The following is a 22,533-nucleotide window of genomic DNA, read 5'->3' on the forward strand; positions in this document are numbered from 1 at the left end:
TAATTTTCAAGCGAACCAGAAAAATAAACACAGGGAGCATAGGAAAGAACCAATCAAGACACAAAAATACAACCCAATCGACAAGATTTCTACCACATCATCACCCTCACACGTGCTTCACCGATTCATGCTGCGCAATTAAGGCTGGAGGGATGTAACTTACTCGAGTATGGGAATCCTGGCAATGAGCGAGGCGTAGTAAGAGATGAAGGTGATTCCAACCCAGAAAACGTCCAGCCAGAGCACGCGAAGCATGGCACCCACAAAGTGACGCCGTCGTTCCGACGTCTTGCTGCAGTCAGAGAGTTGATCATTGCACGTCGTTGCATGTGGTGAGCCACAGACCTCCTTCGTTATCAAAAACAAATCCATTGCACGCTCGTTGTTTCATTGCTCGTAGATGTGGCATGGCCGTACTCGCATCTTATCCTATAGCGACGCTCTCTTGCCTGGTTTTGAATGGCTGATAGGGCTCCTCTTACAAAGCTCTATGCTAGCCACGATTGGTGGTTCCCCCTCCCCACCCGCCTTGCCTTCAGCGTTCGCTCTACTAAAGTGTAAAGAGCGGAGGGCTTTGTAAAGGAGTTTGTCTCGCCAATCTTAGAAAGACTGGGCACGGCGACCAAAACGTCAGCAACGCATCCATTGAGGAAGCCAAACGTCAAAAAAGCTGGGAAAGCGTGCAATGGTCGGTACGTTCAAGTTTAAGTGCTGACCTACTCCTATATTAGTTGGCCCGAAGAGACAGTGCTTGAGCACTACTCTACTTATACAGCGTTTTTTATTTAGTCGCATATGTTTTAAGAAAGCCATGAAGGCTACACTAATGCGGTCTGTGCAAGCGAGTTGTACAGCCGGTGGGACGTAATATTGGGAAATAGGGATCACGATAAGTCGGTTAATTAAATAAAATTTGTTCATTAACTTTTTAATTCGTGAAAATAAACATATGGCTTAAATTAGAAACTTGCCGAGTGTCGTTGAAAGCCACCAGATAAGTGGGCTTTTAGAAAGATTTGGGGCATGTGGAGAGTGCATTGGTGCAATAAAAACGGTCACAACACTGGCTGTGCGAAAACACTGACAATAAGAGACAAAAAAATAGTGCACGAAAATTCTCGCCCCACTAGCCTTACATTCGCTGCGCGAGTGGTAACTTTAGCATACCACTCAAGGAGGTTATAATGGGCAGGAAGTGGCGTCCCTATCCCCAATGCATGGAGTGAAGTGTAATGGAAGTAGGCATGGTCACGAGCCGCAACGAGCATTTCTTGACCAATGGGAAGCCTAGTGAGTGGGCGCCGCCATTAATTTCGGTGCAAACAACCGCGTTGCCATGACATGTCCGTGGCAACGCGACTGTGTGCACCGAAAGTAATGGCGGCACCCACTGTTATTTGAAACAGCGCTTAACGGGAGACTTTCAAACCGGTATGGTCGGAATTGGATAAGATTAACATAAACGAACGCCTGGTTGCCCAGCAGAAAGTAAGTGACTAGAATTGAGACGCTCTAGACGACGCACCGTGAAAGACTTGGCGGTGCGCAACGCATTTTTTCAATAAACAGCAGCAGCAGATCGCACGAGCGCGCATGCAAGCCAGGAGCGCACAGAACAACGGGCTCGCGCTTCCAGTTCTGACTTCGCTCGCACATAATAGGGAACTAAGTATAAACACTCAGGCTGCAAAGCATTTGCATCGTGGACGCCCATGGCGGACGCCGACCGCATCGAAAGCTAGCCTCGTGAAGCACACGCCGGAGCAGATTAGAAAGCAGATGAACCGCCGGTGCGCTACCCCACGGCCTCGGAACAGGTGCGCAAGGCAGTCTGGGATAAAATGCCTCTTCCGGCTTCACTCAGGCTGACGTCATGACGGGTCCTGTCTGTTTAAACGTCCTTGATACCACAGCACTCCCCAGGTTTCCTAAATGTTTCTAAAATTCTTTAAGGCATCTATCGGGTTTCCACGACGCTCAGCCAGTTTCTGATTGGAACCAGATATCTTTATCTTCAATATACAAAAAAGTTAATTAACAAATATTATTTCATTATTCAACTAATCGTGACAATTATAAGCCTGTATTATGCCCCCTGGCCGTATAACTCACTTGCACAAACCACACTGCCGTAGCTTTCACAACACGGTATAACTGGTTAAAATTTTATCACTGCAAGATGCCAGGCACCGTAAAAATGTAAACATAATAGTGGAATGTGAACGAAGAATGGCCTCACTACTTTTCCTTGAGAATGTCGTACAGCTTCTTCACGAGGTCCCTGCAGCACAAGCTTCTCCGCAGAGCAGGTAAGACGTCATCCATTTTCGTCGACGGCTTCATCGCTGCCTTCAGAAGCCTGAGGCAAGTTTCGAACAAAGTTTAGTTTCAGACAAAGTTTAATTCTGCAGTAATCGTCTGAACGACTTTGGGGTGCTATATATATTACTATAAAAACCCATTAAAAAGAAAAAAAAATATTTGGTTTTTGTTGTTTGTGACGCCTTTGCTCGTATAAGACACTCGCATAGTTATGCATAAGCAAAAGTACTGGTGTAGTAAATGGATTTTCTTTTCTTTTCTTTTGTGAAAGCCTCTTAGGTCGCAACATAAGGGGTGTATATCTATGAAACTGATGCGAAGACAATCTGAAACAGAAGTGCTATGTCATTGCCTGCAAGCCGTATCGTGACGTACCAACACCACTGGTTTACGTGCAACCGTGCATTCTTCACACTTGACATTTTGGTTGCATGTCCACAGTTTTGTTGTTTGTGAACCGGTATCCAACATTCAAGCACCAACCAACTCATCTCGTCGAACTACGTCTGGCGAACTGAAATTTCCCAAAATCTTCCGAGACCGCTTCGAAAAACATTTTACGCCAAACAAATATTTCCTGCCCCTGGAACATGGGTAAAGGCTTCCTAAGGGAATTTGGTCATGTTTAGGAAACGTGAGTTAGTTTTAAGACCTCCCAAGCCTTCCACCGCTGAGCAATGCGGTGAGAATTAAGTTATGTTCCCACGCTCGTGTTTGCATACGACGAAGTTCTTGCAATCTCTTACAATTAGAAAACGGCGCGTGGTCCGAACCATAGAACTGCATTTCACTAAAAGGAAGGTTTTGCAGTACTTGTGAGGTCAAAGGTATGTATTATTTATGAGAAAGGATCGTCTATAACACTGTCAAAAGGATTTTTCTATCCAAGAAAGAGAGTGATGCATGAAAGAAAACAGAAAATATATGGAAACTGCAAGTATTCCAAGGCTACCCGATAAACGTTTCAGCGTGTTCGTTCGTCGTGACGACCAAAAGGTTCTTCACGTGGCATTGGTGAAGAATACACAAGTATTCATACATATTTTTTTTGTAAATTTACTTTATCCCAGAGATCTGGTAGTGTACAAATGGGACCCTTAACCCCTTACCCAAATTAGAAATGTCTCTCAGGTACTTACGGATACAAAGCCACACAAAACGTCTTCCCGAAGACGGAGAAGTCGTCTTCGTCAAGTTGTTCCTTGGCCTGTTTCAAACGAGACGGCAGACATTCAGGCTCTTTTCAGCGACAAAAGACGGCGCCCGAAACACGTCTCCGACCGGCATGTCTGGCGTCCCGTGGCGCCCGTGCATCGAAACCAGTCGCCGAGTGCCAACAAACGACGTCGCAGTTGCCGGCGTAGCATGCTTTTGGACATTGTGATGCCAGCGATTGGTGGTAGGACTCCAAGGCAAAAATCAGTCCACTTCAAGCTGGATTATGGAGCTGGAAATGAGGCAGTCCAGCTGGATTCTGACTGGGTCCAGCTGGGTCCAGCTGGGTCCAGCTAGAATCCAGCTGGACTGCCTCATTTCCAGTTCCATAATTCAGCTGGCAGTGGACTGATTTTCACCTGGGCTTCCAACGACAAACAAGAGCAAACACAAGTGTTGCCGTCGTTGCAGCATCCCAACTTCTGGCTGCTGAAGTTTCGGTAAACTGTCAAGCTGCTGGAGAGCAACCTACAGCAGAACGGGTACTTCACGCACCTACCTCCGCTCGTAAAGTTAATGTCCTCCGCCGTAGCGCCACTGCCAGTATTTCGGCAGGCAGCAGCGTGACACGATTGTAATGTTCTCGAGTGAAAATGACATGCAGGTCGGAGACACGTTCCAGGCACCAAACCGACGCCCGCCGTCGGTTCGGTTCCTAGTCTCCTCTGGAGGGATCGCACGGGCAAGGCCATGGACCATCCGCGGCTACGTACCTTTCGGCTGGACGAGGAGGACCTCCAAAAGACAGCGTCGCAGATTCCCGACCCGAGGAAGTTTGCAAACACGACCACGGCCAGGACCGTGGTTGCCACCACCAGGCTGTCCTGGATCTTCAAATCCGAAGGCAGTATTTCTTGCTACGAAAGAGGGATAGCAAGATTGTTGCGAGAGTCGTTGAAACGGCATACAAACTACTAACGCAGCTTGACGCATTTGTTGGCACTTTGCAATTGTGTTCGAGCCAAATACTAGTCACTAGAAGTGTAGGCAATACAAAACTTTGATAGAGATGTGGAAAGTTAAAAATAATGAACCGTCACTGCCACTAGTTATATACAGGGTGTTTGCGAGTGCCGCTTGGACGTAACAAAAAATTTTACAAAAACAAACCAACGAACTGAGTGCAATGAAACTTTTCACGAATCTGTCCTTAGGTGGTACATTTATCACACTAAAATTTCACAAGAAAAGATATTTAAGAGAAAAAAAACAATTTAGCTTTAAAAAATTCTATTTTTTTCTTATGCTCAGGGAGGAAAATGGGTAAAGACTCTCTGCTTGATACTGCCCCTCACAGATGGCACAACATAAAGCAAAAAAGTTTGAGCTAGCTTCTTTGAGATGAGACACCAAAAAGCAGATCAAGAAGATCCGAGCATGCGTGGTATCGTCTATGAGTAGCAGCGTCAAGCAGACAGGCTTTTGGCCGTTTTCCTTTTTGTGCATATATGCAAAAACAGGATTCTGTAGGCTTAAACTTTTTGCCCGAAGCCCACACTCACGAATTATGCGTATGATAAACGTACCACCTCTAGACATTTCCATAAAAAGCTTCAATGCCCTCGGTTCATAGGTTTATTCATACTAATCATTTTACGACCGAAGAACGCTCAGTAGGTCAGCTCACCCCACCCGTCAACACTTTGCAGTCACAGTCGAGCCGTACACCAGCCGGAGTTGTGAGAGATGTGTAGACCTACAGTGAATGACAGCTCGAGAGATGCAGGGCATAGCTTAAAGGGGCAGTGCAACGATTCTAACAACACTGAAAGAATTTGCAGTTTGTATTTTTTTTATTGTTCATCTAGACACGAGTGAGTAAAAACGTGCCACCTTCCCCTGAAAGACTGCTATTTCGCTGCGTAACCGCAAAGAAAAGAATGAACTCGTTAATAATCCGCAGCCGCGTGTGGCGGTTATGGGAACTATGGTGGCACGTCACTGCAGTACACGCGGAAGTGAACAAAGCCTGTCCCCAGGCTTTGTTCACTCCCTCTGCTACTACACTGCCGTCAGCCCCGTGGCGAACCGTCTTTTGTCTCGATCGCTCGACTTGACCTCCGACGATGCTAATCGTTGACAAGTCGACAATCGTAAACAACGTGGCTGGGGGCTCTGAAGACGCAGATTAATTATTGCAGTTAATTGGCCAAAGTCTGGAAATCGTCGCACCGCACCTTTAATATCTTCACTTCTCTTGCTTCGCAATTTATTCTCTGGCATTCTTATCGGCTAATGCCACAATCTCATTAGCTGCGAAGCGATAAGAAGATGTATGTGACTCTCCACACCCCTTGTTTCTTAAAAGTGCAGTGACAGGTCAAAATCATATTTTATTTCATTATCCGAAATGACTGAAAACGATGCCTGGACGATGCCCTTGAAACTCGAAGCTTGTGAACTTAGTATGTGTAAAGTACAAAAAAAAAAAAAAAAATTTCAAAAGCTGAGTTTGAAGTTCTTGCACGATCCGTGCCAGTGCAGCGACGTCAAAGATTGAATCAATTCCTTAACTCAAGTCTTTCTCTTGCCTCCGAAACATCCCGACCGGAAGTGTTCGAGTTCAAAGTTCTTTTAGGGCCCTTTCAGCGATCTCAAACTCTTTGAAATGATCTGAGGTTAAAGAGGACGCGGAGTGAATTTTTGTGAGCAACATAAGGGGCCATCTGGTGCCAGTGCTGCGTGAAAGGCTGCCCCAGCGGAGTCATAACCTTAACTACACTGCACCAAACCCAGTTGTTTTGACCGTTTGACGATTTCCTTTTCATGTCTAAGAGGTAGTCAGGCACCGGAAAGAGAACTTTGTCTGATTCAACCACTCCCCAATTATCCTCCGTGCTGCGTGTCGCAAGCGCCACCATGTTTTCTGATGTAGGATAAAAAGCCATGGAGACGACATAATTTCCGCACTTCGATTTTTTATATTTCAAAACAAGGGGCGTACTGCGTTCGCAGTACGCCCCTTGTTTTATGATCTTTGTCATCTTTGTATCTTTGTCTTTGCGTTCGCAATTGCGTTAAAAAACTTGTTTTACAATTGCCGTTATTAAACATTACAAAAATGTCACTTACAAAGTTTCTCAATTTCATAATCGATTACATCAGAAATAAAGAGAAGCGCGGAGGCGAGAACAGAGAGAAAGGTGCCAAAAATAAAAAAAATGCATGCCTAGAATTTTTTTTTTGCATTTTTTTTTTTGTAAGACTACAATTTTTATTGTTTAAGACAACAAAAAAATATGCCTTTGGGGTGTCAGTGCACTTTTAAATCGTCGGCAACTGTGGAGAACTTTGATGGAGACATGAAAAGTTAAATATCATTAACCATCAGTGTCACTTATATATAGGGGTGTCGCAAACTTTTGTCGAACCAGATTTTTCGTTCGAACTTTCGGGGTTCGACTGGGTCGAACCGGTTCGACGAACCTTCGAACTTTTCACCAGATTCGACCGGTTCGACTTTGTGGACAGCGTGGCCAGACCTTGATAGAAGTATATCTAGGTTTGGAAAAACTTTTTTATGCAAAGGGTTATTTTATATTGTGAACAGCTGCAATTAAAAGGGACTAATTCTAATCAATGTAGAAGTTAATAACTTAATTTTTGGTACTGTATTAACTGAGATAGCCAATCAGCGGTGCACTTAATTAATCTCTTAGCCATTATCATCCAATCCGAAGCCAACTGGCAAGCCTGTCGCGCATGCGCACACGAGTCGAACCTCAGTAGAAGGTTCGTCGAACCTGGTCGAACTCGAACCGCGGCCGGTTCGCGACACCCCTACTTATATATGGCGTTTCCTCAAAAAAATATTTACAGTGTTTCTTTCACCACAAAAATCAACAACCCACTCCCGAACGCTCATACTCGACCAAAATGTAGCACTATAATGGTCCAAACAAGATGCTAACGTTACTGCACTAATTGAAACCTCATTCGAAAGTTGCAAGTGATTTTCCACAAATTTCAAAGGGGCTGAGCCTGTTCTTGGTAACTGGCACCACTCAGCTCCACATATTCAAGGGTGCCGTCCATTTGCCATTTTCCCATTAAAATTTCAGAAAATCTTTTAGGCCCACTTCAGATAAGGCAATTTCTCCTAGCAACTTGACATCACAACACCAGCAACACAAGCTGCCCGTGTTCCCACACAGCCACCAATATTACATTTTATTTTTCTCGCACTATTTAGACACACAGTTACGGGCTATAAACATGTTTTTATACATTTAAATGGCGTTGAAAATGCTTACTCATCTTTCTGAAACGGTTTATTTCCAAAAAAAGATCAATTTCAAACCAGAACCAAAGGCCAGATTCCCGAAACTTTCTTACGACAAAAAAGTTCGTAAATTTATCTTACGACAAAGTTACGAACTTTTGAGTATTCCCGAAGCAAAATGTTCGTAAGTTTTGCGTAAGTTAAGACGAAATCCTACGACAGGGGTCCGATCGATCTTACGAACATTTTGGCGACTTTCAACCAAAATGGCTGCCGCGTACGTCGTCTACCTACTTCAGCAGCAGCGCGACGCGGAGCGGAATCTACGGCAGCAACGTGTGTTCCGCACTCCTCGGACACTCGACACCATCGCCGATAACCATCTGGCGAGGTACTACCGTCTCCCGAGGCCTGCCATGGAGAGACTCTGCGAGGCGCTCGCACCTGCGCTCCGCCGTCCGACGGCTCGGAACTGTGCGCTCCCCGTGGACGCCCAAGTACTACTGGCGCTTCGCTTCTATGCGAGCGGCAGTTTTCAGTCGGTCGTGGGCGACGTGGGGAATATGAGCCAGACGAGTGCTTCGCGCATTATAAACTCGGTGAGCAGCGCGCTCTGCAACTTTGCTGAAAAAGGGATCAAGTTCCCCGTGACCCCGCAGGCAGCAATGCGTACTGCACGCGGTAAGTGTTTTCCCAATGTCGTGCTCGTTAGTTACCCCTGTTATTTTATTTCAGTGCGAATTGTTAGCGCGTTTACTCAGCCTGATCAGCTTTAATCGGGGGGAACGTGAGCGTTCGCTAAAACGTCATTCGATCAAGTGAGTGCATCCCGCATGACCCTAATGAGTGTAACTTTCATTGACGCGAACGAAGTTGTATAGATTGACGTGAGCAACGGCATTGTGTGGAATGGTCGCCGAGACTCTCAGTCAGCAATGCATTGTTCATGCAATGCCCATGACAACTAACAAAAGCACTCTTTGCCCCCCCCCCCCCCCCCCCCCCCCCCCCCAAAACCCTTCTTTTTTTTTTTGGTAATAGTGTTTAAATGGGTGCGATAGTGCTTTAATTGAGGTATGAATGAGTATTTAGAGGTCATCTCTTTGATAGACCAATTTTTGTATATATTGTAATGTGGTAAATAAAATATCCAAGATGTCCACTGCTTCACAGAATGTTGAACACTTCGTTGTTTTAATCTGTAGGCTTTGCGGAAATCAATGGATTCCCCAAGGTGCTGGGGTGCATCGACGGCACGCACATCGCCCTCAAGATTGCGAAGAAGGACCAAAACATCTACCGAAACAGGAAAGGATACGACTCCCTGAATGTGCAAGCAGTCTGCAATGCGTCGAACGAAATCACACAGCTCACAGTGAAGTGGCCGGGGAGCACGCATGACAGTTTTATGTGGCGCAACTGCGACTTGTCGGAGAAGTTCGAGGCTGGGGTCATGCCCGATGGCTGGTTGCTGGGTAGGTATATTTTAATTTGGATTTCATATATTTAATAGTTGACAGGCTGAACGACCATATGCTTCGTAGCCTCTTGGTATCCAGCCTTTTTTGCATTTGGATCTTGGCAAAGGTTTGAGCCAGCTTGCACATTTTAGTGTAACTCCTAGATAATTATTAGTTAAATATATAATAAGTTAAACCAGGACAAAGGGAGCCAGTCATTTCCTTTGTGCTACTTGCGTGTCCACTAACAAGTTAGGAAGGAATTAAGCTTAAACCGATGCAGCTTTCTTCCATGAATCTCTTCTCGTTATCTACTGTAGTGAGCTTCCATGTGTTCAAGTCTGGAAATGTACTACAGCTGTAGTGGGGAATTTCGGGCGAGCGCTGCAGGTCTGCCGTCCTGGAAGTTGTAGGGTGCCCCTCGTAGTAGTGATCTACAAATCCACGCAAACAGAATGCCCTTTCATGTCGAAACCGGCAGAGCTTGGGAGACGAACTTGCAACCCTTTGGTTACCAATTCAGGTATTGCTGGAGCGCTTTGTTTGCAAGCCCAAACCCCAAGCAGTCATATCTATTGTATTACTTATGCATGGTTTTACGTGATATCTCATATTATTTTTAATATTTTAGGGGATGCAGGCTACCCCCTGCAGCCATGGCTGATGACGCCATTTCGCAAGCCGAAGGAGGAAGAGGGCGAAGAAGCCTACAACATGTGCCTCACCAAGACGCGTCAAGTTATAGAGAGGACATTCGGGATATTGAAGTCCCGCTTCCGGTCAGTAGCGTCAGCAGAGTCTTAGTTTGGGAGTTAAAACTTGTTCTGAAATTTCCTCAGAACTACCTTCTCTCCTTTCTGCATGTGCGGCGTAAAACAAAAACAGTTCTTTTTTTTTTTTCTCCCTATTTTATTTCTCTACCCTCATGCTAAAAGGGTGCAGTTAACACTGTTCCCACTTGGAGACCAAAAAACTAGTTGGAGCTAGGCACATATCCAGGGAGAAGGCCCAGGTAGCCTGATCTGGGTCCTCTTCAAAGTCCTCCAGTTTTGCTGGCACCTCCCCTTTCCCCTCCTTTACCCGCCTGGCTATGTGCCTGGCTGTAGCAGACTCCCCATAAAGGCTATCTTGGAAGAGAAGTTTGGTTTCCAGCATCGTGCAGTACTAGCTGGAATCCGAGAACATATAGTGTTGCTTCAGCATGTTAGACAGCCATACTTATGATTGCTCCTCTTCGTCTGATAGTTCAGTGAAAGTTGCATAATGACTGAGCCTGACCTGTTCTTTACTTTGGTGCCTTTGGATTGCACCTCAGCACAACATATACGCTGAAAGTGGGATCACACAAAGTATGAACTACGGTATAGTCAAATCGGAAATGCAGGCAATGGGGGGAACGCATATAAAAGCAGGGACTTCGAGGAGCAGTAAATAGACAGGAGTGCAAAAGGGTTCTGGGGGCTGCATAAACTTCATATAGTCATCACTAACAGTAAATACTGAATTAACAAAATTCCTTACTACGCCACTGCTTCAGGTGTCTCGACAGGTCCGGAGGGGTCCTACAGTACACCCCAAGCGTGTGCTGCCGTATTATCGTGGCGTGTGTGGTCCTCCACAATTACTGCATCCGGCACCATGTCTCCCTCACAGATCCACCAGGTAAGAAAGACATGTTCTCTGAAGAGTTTATGCATTAATCACCTGGTCATATCACATGAATGAGGCTGGTGAAAGCATTGTTTGCTGTAACTCTGGACTTGGGTTCTGCAGAAGGTTCGCCCACTTTTCTTGTCACAGGATTGCAGAGGGGCAGCTAAGCTGAGCCGACTACAGCTTTGACTATAATCTCTTTTAGAAGCTCTCCACTGGCAGAATAGTTTTAGGTTTAGTAACCCATTAAGTGCCACGTTATAAGATTTGTTACGTGACGCTTAACAGGTTACCAAAGAAACGGCCGTAGCTGCGGAGTAGTGCGTACGCTGTGCTTTTTTGCAAAACTGACACTGCTCTATATGAAATGGATAAGGCTCATTTAACCCATATGAGTGATGTTTTCCAGGACAAAATTGTCAGTCATCTGGAGACTCGCCGAACTCGGATAGCAATGTATTTTCTAGACTTTGGGGGCAGTTCCAGTGGGATGAAAATGATTCTCAATGCCTCTGCAGAGGATGTCCGTGAATTACAATGTTGGAACAAGACCATATTTCGTCACTAGCTGCCAGACCGCACAGGCGGAGGCCAGCAAGATACTTTGCAGTGGACGTTTCAGCTGCCATGGGGCCACATTTTTCAAACATACAGTGTACAGACGACTAAATGAGCCCGGCTTTTACACTCGTAGGCCTGCGAGATACTTCTGTTAGCTGGAACTCTTTGAATAGTCTGTGCAGCCTGATGGAACAGTCATTATTCTTAAATTGTGAGCCTGATCTAGTATACGCAAACTCATCTCTGTTACGTCACGGCGTGGTGGTGGCGCGCCAGGCGCACTTCCGGTCTGAAGCTGTGGGCGGAAGTCCCCATGTCAGACGTGTATTCCTGCATTGTTTTGAAAGGAACCAGACAAAAAAAAACCTGCCTTCTCATCAAAATGCCGCGACTGGGGTTGTACCAAAAGGGTTGAGAAAGGTTTAAAGGTCAGTTTTCATGTACTCGGTTCGTCCGAGAACGTGGAAATGTGCCGTGAAAAGGGAAAACCAGATGCCGTCGGACCACGATTGCTTGGGCGGGTAGCAATTTGGGTTGAATTCACGAATACTTGTGGTCATCAGATTTATTTGTTTTGTTCCAACATGAACGCCTGAAAACCGTCATGTTGTACGGACCACCTGCAAACTACGTTCAGTGCGTCTTCAAGTTCAAATGGCCGCCTAATCGTTCGAATTGTCGTCTGCTCTTTCAAACGATTCTGCTTGTCTTCTGCTCTTTTAGACTACACCGGCTCGTAGACCAAATATTAGTCCGGTACTTGCGATAAGAAGTAAGTGCAGACCTCAAAAGACTCGAGTTTGGAGGTTGGTAAGCAGTCTTGATGCAAACAGTAGATACAAGGAGATATTAATTGTTACCAGTGGCCATCACCGACTTGTTAACGCCTGATTCACTTGGTCCGATTCTGCTTGCGATTTTCAGTATCGATGTCGACCATCTCAGCTACGGTTCACACTTTTGCAGCCCGAGCGACGTCGTGACTGAAAATTGCGAGTGAAATCTCATCATGCGAATCAGGCCTTGGCGTACATTCTGTGGCGTCTGCGCAGAATGAATCGCCGCATGTCATATTATTCACGCAACGTTTTACGGTGTAACGAGCCTCGGTGATTTCTCTGAGGCCGCTCAAGCAGTCAGACATCGCCAGGAGGACATAGAATCAACAATTCGAACGCGAAAAAGGGCTGGGGGACTCACACCGACGTCGACAACATTGCATTTCAATGGTTTGTTTATGGGTGACGGTGAGCTTCTTGGCCACACTCCATCGCGCAAGTGTTGCGTCGGTGGCGTCTGCTAGGGGCGCTCCGGTTTGTTTGTAAACATGAATTGGTTTATGAGGTAAACCTGCCCTTTCTGTTGGTGGGTACAATGTTGTTGTTGAGCCATTGAAGCTAGCAAGTGGAAGCGGCTGTTTTAGTCGCCTGCCTTTCTTCTGAAATTGAAGCATCTATACATTGAGATTGTGAGTTCCTCTCATAAGAGGATCGGGTGAAGCAGAATATAGAATACCATTCATGGCATGTTGACGGAAAGTCTGCCAGGGGAGCTCAGCCAGCACATTAAGCAACAGTAGCTAATGCAGCACGTGTACTCTAATTCGAGCCTTTGGACAAATTTGTGAAGCCTATAATTTATTAGGACTGTTTTCAGAATGTGTTTTCTGCAGTTATTATTCAGTTACTGTTGTATTATAATCATGCTTGCAAATCTTGAGATGTCCTTTTGCTGCTGTGCAAATTACGACTTTCTGAACAGTAGCGGGTGGTGAATGATTGGGGGCCGATTGGGCTAAGTGCACACCAGCTCGTAGCATGTGGAGCGAAAGCTTGTGCAGCAGAACACAGAAATCTTGGCTCAAATACCCACCCCTTTCGTTGTGGTTGCGGCTCGTACTGGGGTGTGGTCATGTATCACTACTGCGTGGTGCACGCTGAAGATGCCATGCAAGCAGTTTTACTAAACTGACTAAATTGCTGGATCTATAGCGTAAGCCAGTGTTGCCCTTCAATGGCAGATCAAACTTACGCCGTATAAGCACCAACATCAAATTCACTTTTTTTTTACAGTTGTGGAATCCGATGAGGAGGAGGAGGAGGAGGAAGAAGACGAAGAAGACAGGCCGAGCACCGCCAGGGACACGCCTGCTGGCATTGTTGTAAGGAGAAACCTTGTTAACGAAGTATTCAAGTGAAAGCTTATGAAAGCACAAAAGCGATCACTGGGTGTAGATGACACCCACTGATCTCCGACGATTTTCTGGATCACGCATCACCACTTCGGGGGTGAAGCCACTGGAAGTTCTCAATAGACCCTTTTCAAAAAGCCCGCGCGTGCGAGAAATAATGGGAGTTTTTGGTATGCCACTCCTCCCGCTACCACGTGACCATGTGGCATACGCGAGCAGGCGCAGGTTACCACGGCAACAACTTTTGAGCAGTTGAGTCGGGTGAGCGACGAGCCAACGGCTTCCCCATTCTTATCCCTCCCCTTTGTGCTGGCTCTGTCGTCTGCTGCACCAACGCTTTGTCGAACCTGCCACGGTTGCGGTGCAAAATAATTGGATTCGGTGACACTGCAATACGTGAAGGTAAATTACGACGAATAGCATATTCAAATAAGTTTACCTGTCGCAATGCCTTTAGGCTGCCGCAGATACGGTACACTGCCAACAACGTTCAACTCGGCAGATGGGCGAGATGGCAGATGGCTGCTGCCGGGACATGCACGCAGTTGTGGAGGCTCATCGAGAAAGCATGTTTGTGCAGCCTATAATTTATTAGCAATTCTTGGAAACTAGCCACTGGAAATGCAGTGGCTAGTTTCCAAGAACATCATGAAACTTTTCAATCATGACGGTGATGAAGCTCAAAATGGGTTTTTCCATGGATGTACTAGTCTTCACGGCACTACGCTCGGCTGACTTTTGCATGGCATAAGACGGCCGATTGAGAACTTCCGGTGGATTCACCTGCGCTACAAGGAGGGAGAAGCGATCCAGAAAATCATTGTAGAGATCAGCGGTGACACCAGAAACTTTGTGTAATAAAGAAACAATGTATTGCTGTTCTATACAAGTGCCCTTTTATTCATATTTTGGAACAATTTTTCCATTTTGAAAACATACATTAAGTTTGTAAGCTTTTAGAGCCACCATCTGCTCGTGCAGCTCCACAAGCCTATCCAAGCGGGCTGTGATAGCCTGTTGACCCTCGATGATCTTTTGTGTGGGGTCTTCCTTGATCCCTGCAGACGACGGAAAAGATGTTTGCACGGTTCAAAGCGGTCACACCACTGCATTGTCACATTTCCATTATATAGCTATGAAACCAGCGCCACGCACAAATCACATAGCTGCTGTTGGAGATTTGTGTTTGTCCCTTGTCCCCTTCAGGGAATATTTATTGGTTCTTATTATCCAGCTTGCCTGCATTTATTGCATTAACTATGCAGGCCATATCTAACTACAGGAAGCATGCACGAATCATCATCACAAGTTGCTAATGAGAGAACTTGCACCTTAATAGTTATAAGCAGCACAAATTTCTACTCTGTTCCTTTTGACAGTGGAGATTTTTTTTTTTTTTATGGACTTGAACGCTTGTTTTGATCAGATGCTGCAACATATCTATTTTGGTTCTGCATTAAGTGTTATGTTCGTATTGCTGCATGGTGTGGTCTGCATCTAGCAGCATTTAGGATTGCTACTCACTTTCTTGGCGTGACTTTGGATTTCCCGAAGAGTGGGCCAACATATCATCCACTTCTGGTTGGCCACTTGTGCTCGCTTCTTGGCTATCTAAATAGAAAAGCCAACAGCCTTGAGTACCGAAATATTTGCTGTTAGGAAATACAGGCTCTGCATGGAAAAAATGCTAACACAGGACTGAGAGATTGCAGGAAGTTGTACCAACTAAGCTTGATTGCTCAACCAGCAACACCTGCACCTGGCGGCCACCGTATTCGTTGACTACCAACCAGGTTGAATGACCGAAAAGGTTGTGATTAGGTAATGTAATTATAATCATTATAAGTAATGTTATGATTTCTATGGTAAAAACCGTGGACCTGCCTGCCGTTATGGTGGTGCCTTAAACAAGATCCAGAAATGCACTGTACGGATCCAGCAAACAGTGTTTGGGAAGACAGTAACATACTGCTTGTCCATACAATGTGGGTCCCAGTCCAAATCACTTGGATAATCAGCTACCCGATTGATAATTCAAAACTGGAGGTTACGGGGATTGTTTGAAGAGCAGTAATGAAGAGGAACATTAACCATGCAACTAATCAGCCCACATTATTAACTCACCAAGTGAGGGAACTGGCCTTGCTGAGCTCGGCCTGGCAGGAGTACCTTAAAAATTTGTATTTAAAGATTAGTTTGACCAACAAAAGCAACAAACGTGACAGGTACATACTAGGCGGGTACATACAAATTAACTGGTAGTTTGCTTGGACGGCACTATTATTTTATATTTTGCAATGGAAGTAGAACCCTTGCTAACTCACCAGCTGAGGGAACTGGCCTTGCTGAGCTCGGCCTGGCAGGAGTACCTTGAAAATTTGTATTTAAAAATTAGTTTGACCAAGAAAAGCAACAAACGCGACACGCACATGGTAGGCTGCTAATAATGTTTTAACTACATAATTCTGGGCCAACCATTAATGAAGAAAGGTAGTGTTTAATCCAGGCTTGTGCAAACCTACCCGAGAGTGGCAGGGAGAAGGGCACACCCACAAACACCTCTTGAATTGGGGCAACGCCAATGTCAAAGGCGCCTGGAATGCCCTCCACCGACTCCACGTTGAGCAGCCCCACGATTCTCTCCTCCATCTCGTTGAGGGGCTCGTCGCCTACGCCGCCTCCAGTGGCACACTGACTTTTTTTCACGGCTGCACCTGCGTATTGTGTCAGTATTAAATAACGTAGCAGACAAAGGAGGCTGCTGTAAGCGCGACTGCTCGATCACCGGTTTTCATTGCCTAGCCAAGGCTTTTGGGCAACAGGTATGCCTTTCGAACGTGCATAAGGATGACCTCAAACTTCGCGACATTTTTCTGTGTCGGACACCAGCTAATATCTCGAGCAAAATTGAACTGGTTTAACACTGTTAGTTGTCACTACACGCTTGCTAAAACCTCCCTCGTAGCTAACAGAAGGCGGGAACCTTCCACAGTGTATGACAGCATAAAACAAATGTTCTCAAAAGAATGATGCATCTAGCTAAGTCATCTCCGCTAGCGCGTCTAATGTCAACAACATTATTAAAAGCACTATTGTGAAGGAGTAAAATGTGCTCGTGCGTTGACTCAGCGCTAGCGCCGAACATTTTGCCTCTTACATTAGTACAAAGCATATCGTATCATTTAAGTTCGCGAACTCCAAAACTTGAGGATTGACTTACCCCGCTTCTTGTTGATGCTCTTGACATCGGCCCATTTCTTTTTTATGTCGGCCACTTCCCTTCGGATGCCGGAAACTGCGAACACATCGCGAGTAATTTGTTCCCAAGCCCGCTGCTTGGCAATCGAGCCATGCGCGGTGTTCCCTTTTCCCTCAATCGCCACTTTGCGCTGCTCGTATCCGTCTACCAGAGCCGACAGCTCGTTGTCCGAAAAATTGGCCTTTCGGCTCTTTTTGACGGGTGGTGGAGACGCCATCAGATCTCAACTACACGTGGTACTATCAAACCAAAAGTGTTATTGTCGTCAGAATCGCCATAGCAACACACCCCTCTCGCTTGTTCTCGTCGGTTACGAGACACCGGAAGCTTCTCTTTCTCTCGCTCCTCTCGCGCCTTCTGTCGTTCCCTGGTCGTTCCCTAGTTCGCAGCTAAGAACACGCTAAGAAGCCTTTCGAGCATACCGATTTCGGCTGATCTTACGAACTTCTTAAGTTACGAACTTCTTGGCTAAGATTTCGTAAGATAAGATGTTTTTTGAGAATCCGGCCTCAAGTTTTTAGTTGTCATCATCACCGGCACGGAGTATCGCCAGTATAGCGTCCCTGATTAACTGCTGCCGCTTCAAACGTCTCCGAATTGCTCCGAGCTGCTCGCTTGTTTCAAGCCAGATTCGATCTCAGCAATTTGTTACGATCTAGGCAATGCTAGGGAACAATCCACCAGCAATCCCAAAATTCCCGAGAAAGTTGCCCCATCTGAAGCTGGCATTATAACTTTTTAACAAGGTAACGGTTAGTTCTGAAACATTGGCAGCTGGTTTGAATCACTAGCGCAAAATTTGGGTGGACAACAAGTGTTCAGCAATAGATTATTTTGTTAAATAATTAAAAAAAAAAAAACTATATACATATATATTTTTTTTCAGCATTTTTTATATTAGTGCAATTACAGAAATTAATATGGCTTCCCGTTACCTTCGCGTTCCAGAGCAGCCTTGCAAGCTGGAACACATCCGTGAATGTCGCAGTCACCAGGAGGCCAAGCAGGGAGCAGATGAAGCCAGAAGGCCCGAGCACCAACTCGATTCGTAAAATCGTAATGACTGCTATAATCACCTGCATAGAAAAATAATTAGTAGAGCCGACCCCTAGATCAACTTAATAGACCCTTTCCAAGACACCGTTAAAGTGGCGGTTGCCATTTCTTGGGACCTCGCCAAACGCCGACGCTGCACTCGTTCTCGATACAGACTGAGCAGAGTTCACACTGAACGCAGACGCAGCCCTCGTTTCCAAAACATAATCAGAGAGTGCATGCCCAAGCACTGATGGACTCGGATACTAGATGGTGAGCACTTTTTGTGAGCATTCATGGGGCCCCGAATTCTCAACATCCAAGAAACTCGTGTAACAACTTCAACCAAGTACAAGAGGACTCGGCAGGCATCAGGCACATAATTTTATGTGAGATGAGAGAGAGGGCTGTCAAACCAGGAAAAACAAACTTGGTAGCGCTGGAAGTTTGGGCATTTTCACACGGAAGGACGCTTTAGACACGCAGCAGATCTGTTCCACGTGCACGCTATTCCGGTCGTCCCTCGACAAATTTCCCTTACAAAAGCGCGCGCCGGTGCTGATCCATCACCCCTAAGCTGGCAGTGCGGGGTCAGGTGATGCAAGGAAAGCCGCTGATTGGTCTGGCGAACCCGTAGCCTAAAGGCTGGACTCCATGGAGCCCATACGCGGCGAAGAACCGACGAACTTCGCCCGGCAGGGCGTTCGCTTTGCGCGTGGCGCAACAGCCACCCTTCTGAGACCACGCGCACCGGAAACCGTGCACACACCACCCAAAATCGCGTACCTTTGGAGCGATTCTGGACCGCTCGGGTTCCCTATCCTAAATTAGTGTTAATTCCGAAAGTATTTTTTTCTTTTTTTGCACTTATTTAAAGGGGAAAGTTCTATCCTAGACCTCCGCTCCTCAGCACGAACTTCGAAACGCGCACGCACCTTGGTACACGGCTCCAAAAGGTATTTTTTCGAAAAAAACGCGTTCGGAGATAACTTCACCAGCTTGACTTGCGCGCTCGCTCAGCTCGCCAATCATCATTGGATAGATACACGAATGAATATCGTGAATACCTTCAGAACGGTCGGTAACTTGCGCCACCTAGCCACACTCACGCGGCAACAGACGCTACGTGCCATCCCAGCTAATTAAATATGCTCCGAAAGCATCGGCACTAGCATAGTAGCACTAGGAAGGCGAAACGGGAGATCAGACAATGGAGCGCGAGTGGAAAAGGGGAGAGCACTAGGAACGTTAGAGAGGAGATGAGGTTTCTCTCCTCCTCCCCAGCCTTCCTAGCGCTTTCCCCTTCTCCCCCTCGTCTGGCGTTGCCTTCGACTGTACTGCAAGCAACTTGTGACACGGAGCAGGGTGCCCCCGAAAAAAAATTTACAGGGTTTTTTTCACAGATATTTTATTCAAAAGTTATAACTGATTTTCCGAATATTTCAAAGGAAAATGGTGACCGACGGAATTGTCTCGATTACATGGAGCTCTATGGCGCCAGAAACCGAAAACGGACAAATATGGGCCCCATTTTTCCATTGAAATTTTCAGAAAATCATTTATAACTTTTGAATAAAATATCGGTTCTTCCTGCTGAACCTTTAGCACCTTATTCGGACCTTTATAGCGCTTCCTTCGGGTGGAGAACCAGCGTTCGGCAAAGCGTAAATTATTTTTGCAAAGGAAAAGAATATATATATATATATAGATATGTTTTTTTTTTTTTTTTTTTGGAAAAGGGGGGGGGGGGGGGGTGAACACCCTGTGCGCGATCATCCTCGGCGGGTGCGCGTAGCGCCGGCTTTCTTGCACGGTGACTGAATTCGGCGAATAGCGGCACCACGTGCGCCGCCGCGGCGCGCGCAATGCCGCCCCCTTTTTTTTTTTTTTTTCTTGTTTTTTGTTCAAAACCGGGAAGGAAAGCGATTGTAGCGGTGCCTTTCCTGCGCGGCGCAGGATTATTTGCTCTTCACGTGATTGACCTCGGCGAACAGCGGCGCGGCGGCACGTGGAAAACAGACGCGCAAGTCTGGCTCCCTTCACGCGCCTCCGATTCCTGTTTTCAAACGCGCATCCATGCAAGTTGCGGCGGTTGTTTACTTGCACCAGGAAATAATAGAGGGACATGAAAATTGAGCAAACTGTGAATTTAGGTGGCTGCGTCCAAATTTTGACTCGGCCAAACGGGCCGCAGAGGCCCGTTGCACGGGACGCAAAACAAAGTAAAAAGTTTCGGACTATCGGCCCCTGGCCGCAGACTCACGAGCGACACGGCGACTGAGATGCTGGCCAGTCCCTCTCGTAGAATGTGCACGTCGTCGTGTGGATGGGACCAGTGCATCCAGGTCAGGATGTAGCCCTTGAAGGCAGCAAGCGCGGCCGCTGCCAGCACTAGGATCTGCGGGCGTGAGAATTAAACGAAGATCTTTAAAATAAAAATAAAGATAAAAAGCCCCTTGATGCCGCCCCCCCCCCCCCCCCCTTCAAAATAAATATCAGTCGAAAAAAAATGTTCGCCCAATATTTATGCTACAATACGCATGTTTCGATGTGCGCTTCGTTACCTTGGCAGTAGCGAAACGTGGCTGTTTACGCCAGCACGCCGCAGACAAACTAAGGGAGCGCAAGAACGACATTCACGCTTTCGCATTCACAATCACAACTCATAAAACGTGCCTAAATGTCTTCAAAACTTCTTTTTTTCTTTTTAAAAGCAGTTTTTAGAGATACGAAAAACAACAAGAATCAGAGGCGCTGATTCTTGTTGAGGTGCGAGCTGAGGTCATCAGTTTGAAGCGCGAAAACGACTCCTAGTTTCCGAAATCCCAATTGGAGCGATTCGCCTTCGGTTTCCTTGGCTGGCGCGCGTCGACGGGGCTCCCATTGGCCGCTGCACCATGCCCTCCGAGATCCCGAAGCGCGCGCGCGCTTGTACGCAGCAGACGACAAAGGGAGCGGACGAGCAGACGACAAAGGGAGCGGGCGAGCTAAGGCCCCTGGGACTAGCGGGTTGCATGCTTTCGCATTCACAACTCATAAGAAATGCTTAGGTGTATTCATCAGAAAGCTCACCCCCAAAAACGTCATACACGTTGTTTTTTTTTTTTTTTTTTTTTTTTTTTTAATTTAAATAAAGCGTTTTTCATTGGCATAGATGCGAACTAACATATATCCACTCCGTGCTTTGACATAGCGCGTCGTCTATCTCGCATCCTAAAACCAATCTAATAACGTTGCTAACAACCCAACTCTGTCACAGGAGGCTGCCCGCGAGGTGGCGCCGCCAAATACATGGTTTCGTACCTTTCGTACGGCCTCACGGCGCCGCCATCTTGCTCGGTTAACTTGGGCGCATCATCATTCGATTACGAAGCCTTGCTAAGGCGTCGTAATCGGATTATGGCCGCGCCCAAGCGCACACCATCTGAGCAAGATGTCAGGCGCCCTGAGGCCGTACTTGCAAACGGAGACAGCATGGGGCCACCTGTGACGTGTGCGATTGCCGCGGAGAAAGCCGTGAGTGAAGCGAAGGTACCACGTTCCCGATGTCGAGGAGCGTCCAGCAAGGAGTCTTGGTGAAGGAGCGGCCCTTCCTGGGCCGACCCTCGGCGTATCCGAGAGCCAGGACGGAGGCCAAGACGAACCACTTGAGGACCTCGGACACCAGGGCATACTGGATGCTCGCCTGCATGCAAGAACGGGGGGTCGAATGCGCGGGCTTCTGTGTAGTACTCGGGGACAACTTCTCTTGGCATTTCCGAAGAGAGAAGGAGGCGCACGAGCAGCTTCGGCAGTTTGTATTTTTTTTATATATACAGTGTGTTTCAGAGAACGCAGGCCAAATCACTCCTGCGAAAACTACTCATCGCAACGAAAAAAGGCTTGTGGCGTTGTGGTCCTAGGCCAGTGGCCCATTTAAGAAAATGATTAAAGTCCGGGATAATTAACTTGTTAATTATTTTTGCCTAATTAACTTTTTCAATATTGTGTTTAAGGGCATGGTTTAAAATAAAAAATTGTTCAGCATCATCGAAAACCACTAAACCAACAAATTGCAGAACGATAGAAGGCACGCGAAGTATTTTACGGCTTTCTGAAAACCACACAAATTCGACGGGTTTGTAAGTTTCGGTTTGTTATCGGAGCGCATCTCGGCCCCGGCAGCACCGCGCCGCGTGAAGAGAGAGTGCAACCAGACTCTGCTGCGTCGCGCGATGACAGCGCAGCAAAGGTTGGTTGCACCATCTCTTCACGGGGCGCGGTGCCGTCGGGGCAGAGATGCGCTCCGATAACAAACCGAAACTTAAACACGCGGGGAATTTGTGCGGTTTTTCAGAAAGCCGTAAAACGCTTCGCGTGCCTTCTATCGTTCTGCAATTTGTTGATTTAGTGGTTTTCGACGATGCTGAGCAATTTTCTAATTCAAACTATGCCCTTAAACACAATATTAAAAAAGTTAATTACGCAAAAATAATTAGCAAGTTAATTATCCGGGACTTTAATAATTTTCTTAAATGGGCCCTTGGCCCAGGACCAAAACGCCACAAGCCTTTTATCGTTGCGATAAGTAGTTTTTGCAGGAGCGATTTGGCCTGCGTTTTTTTAAACACTCTAT

The 22,533-nt window shown here is 46.5% G+C and overlaps 3 protein-coding genes across 3 annotated transcripts in view; 1 reads left to right on the plus strand and 2 right to left on the minus strand.

The window, feature by feature from the left end:
* The window catches only part of LOC120849309 (ATP-binding cassette sub-family C member 2), a 57,940-nt gene extending 36,267 nt beyond the window's left edge, over positions 1-21,673 (minus strand). The window contains exons 1-7 of the mRNA XM_042286915.1: positions 21,454-21,673; positions 20,182-20,316; positions 17,819-17,959; positions 4,251-4,394; positions 3,462-3,529; positions 2,240-2,359; positions 164-292 (exon numbers count right to left, since the gene is read on the minus strand). Coding sequence (XP_042142849.1) covers positions 164-292; positions 2,240-2,359; positions 3,462-3,529; positions 4,251-4,394; positions 17,819-17,959; positions 20,182-20,316; positions 21,454-21,609 — 893 coding nt within the window. The 5' untranslated portion in view covers positions 21,610-21,673. The remainder of the gene's footprint in view (positions 1-163; positions 293-2,239; positions 2,360-3,461; positions 3,530-4,250; positions 4,395-17,818; positions 17,960-20,181; positions 20,317-21,453) is intronic.
* LOC115314382 (putative nuclease HARBI1) lies at positions 7,932-14,510 on the plus strand. The gene is made up of 5 exons (XM_042286913.1): positions 7,932-8,440; positions 8,965-9,234; positions 9,851-9,998; positions 10,757-10,881; positions 13,506-14,510. The coding sequence occupies exons 1-5, from the start codon at positions 8,026-8,028 to the stop codon at positions 13,628-13,630; spliced, it is 1,083 nt and encodes a 360-aa protein (XP_042142847.1). The 5' UTR covers positions 7,932-8,025; the 3' UTR covers positions 13,631-14,510.
* LOC121833527 (nuclear apoptosis-inducing factor 1-like) lies at positions 14,522-17,341 on the minus strand. Its single transcript, XM_042286914.1, has 6 exons — positions 16,845-17,341; positions 16,147-16,338; positions 15,949-15,993; positions 15,749-15,793; positions 15,149-15,235; positions 14,522-14,682 (listed from the first exon to the last, which is right to left on the minus strand). Exons 1-6 carry the CDS (start codon positions 17,098-17,100, stop codon positions 14,522-14,524), a joined length of 786 nt encoding a protein of 261 aa, XP_042142848.1. The 5' UTR covers positions 17,101-17,341.
* Positions 21,674-22,533: the final 860 nt, after the last annotated feature.

The sequence above is a fragment of the Ixodes scapularis genome, unplaced genomic scaffold, assembly GCF_016920785.2.
Source record: "Ixodes scapularis isolate PalLabHiFi unplaced genomic scaffold, ASM1692078v2 PGA_scaffold8__174_contigs__length_109621045, whole genome shotgun sequence".
Taxonomy (NCBI): Eukaryota; Metazoa; Arthropoda; class Arachnida; order Ixodida; family Ixodidae; genus Ixodes; species Ixodes scapularis.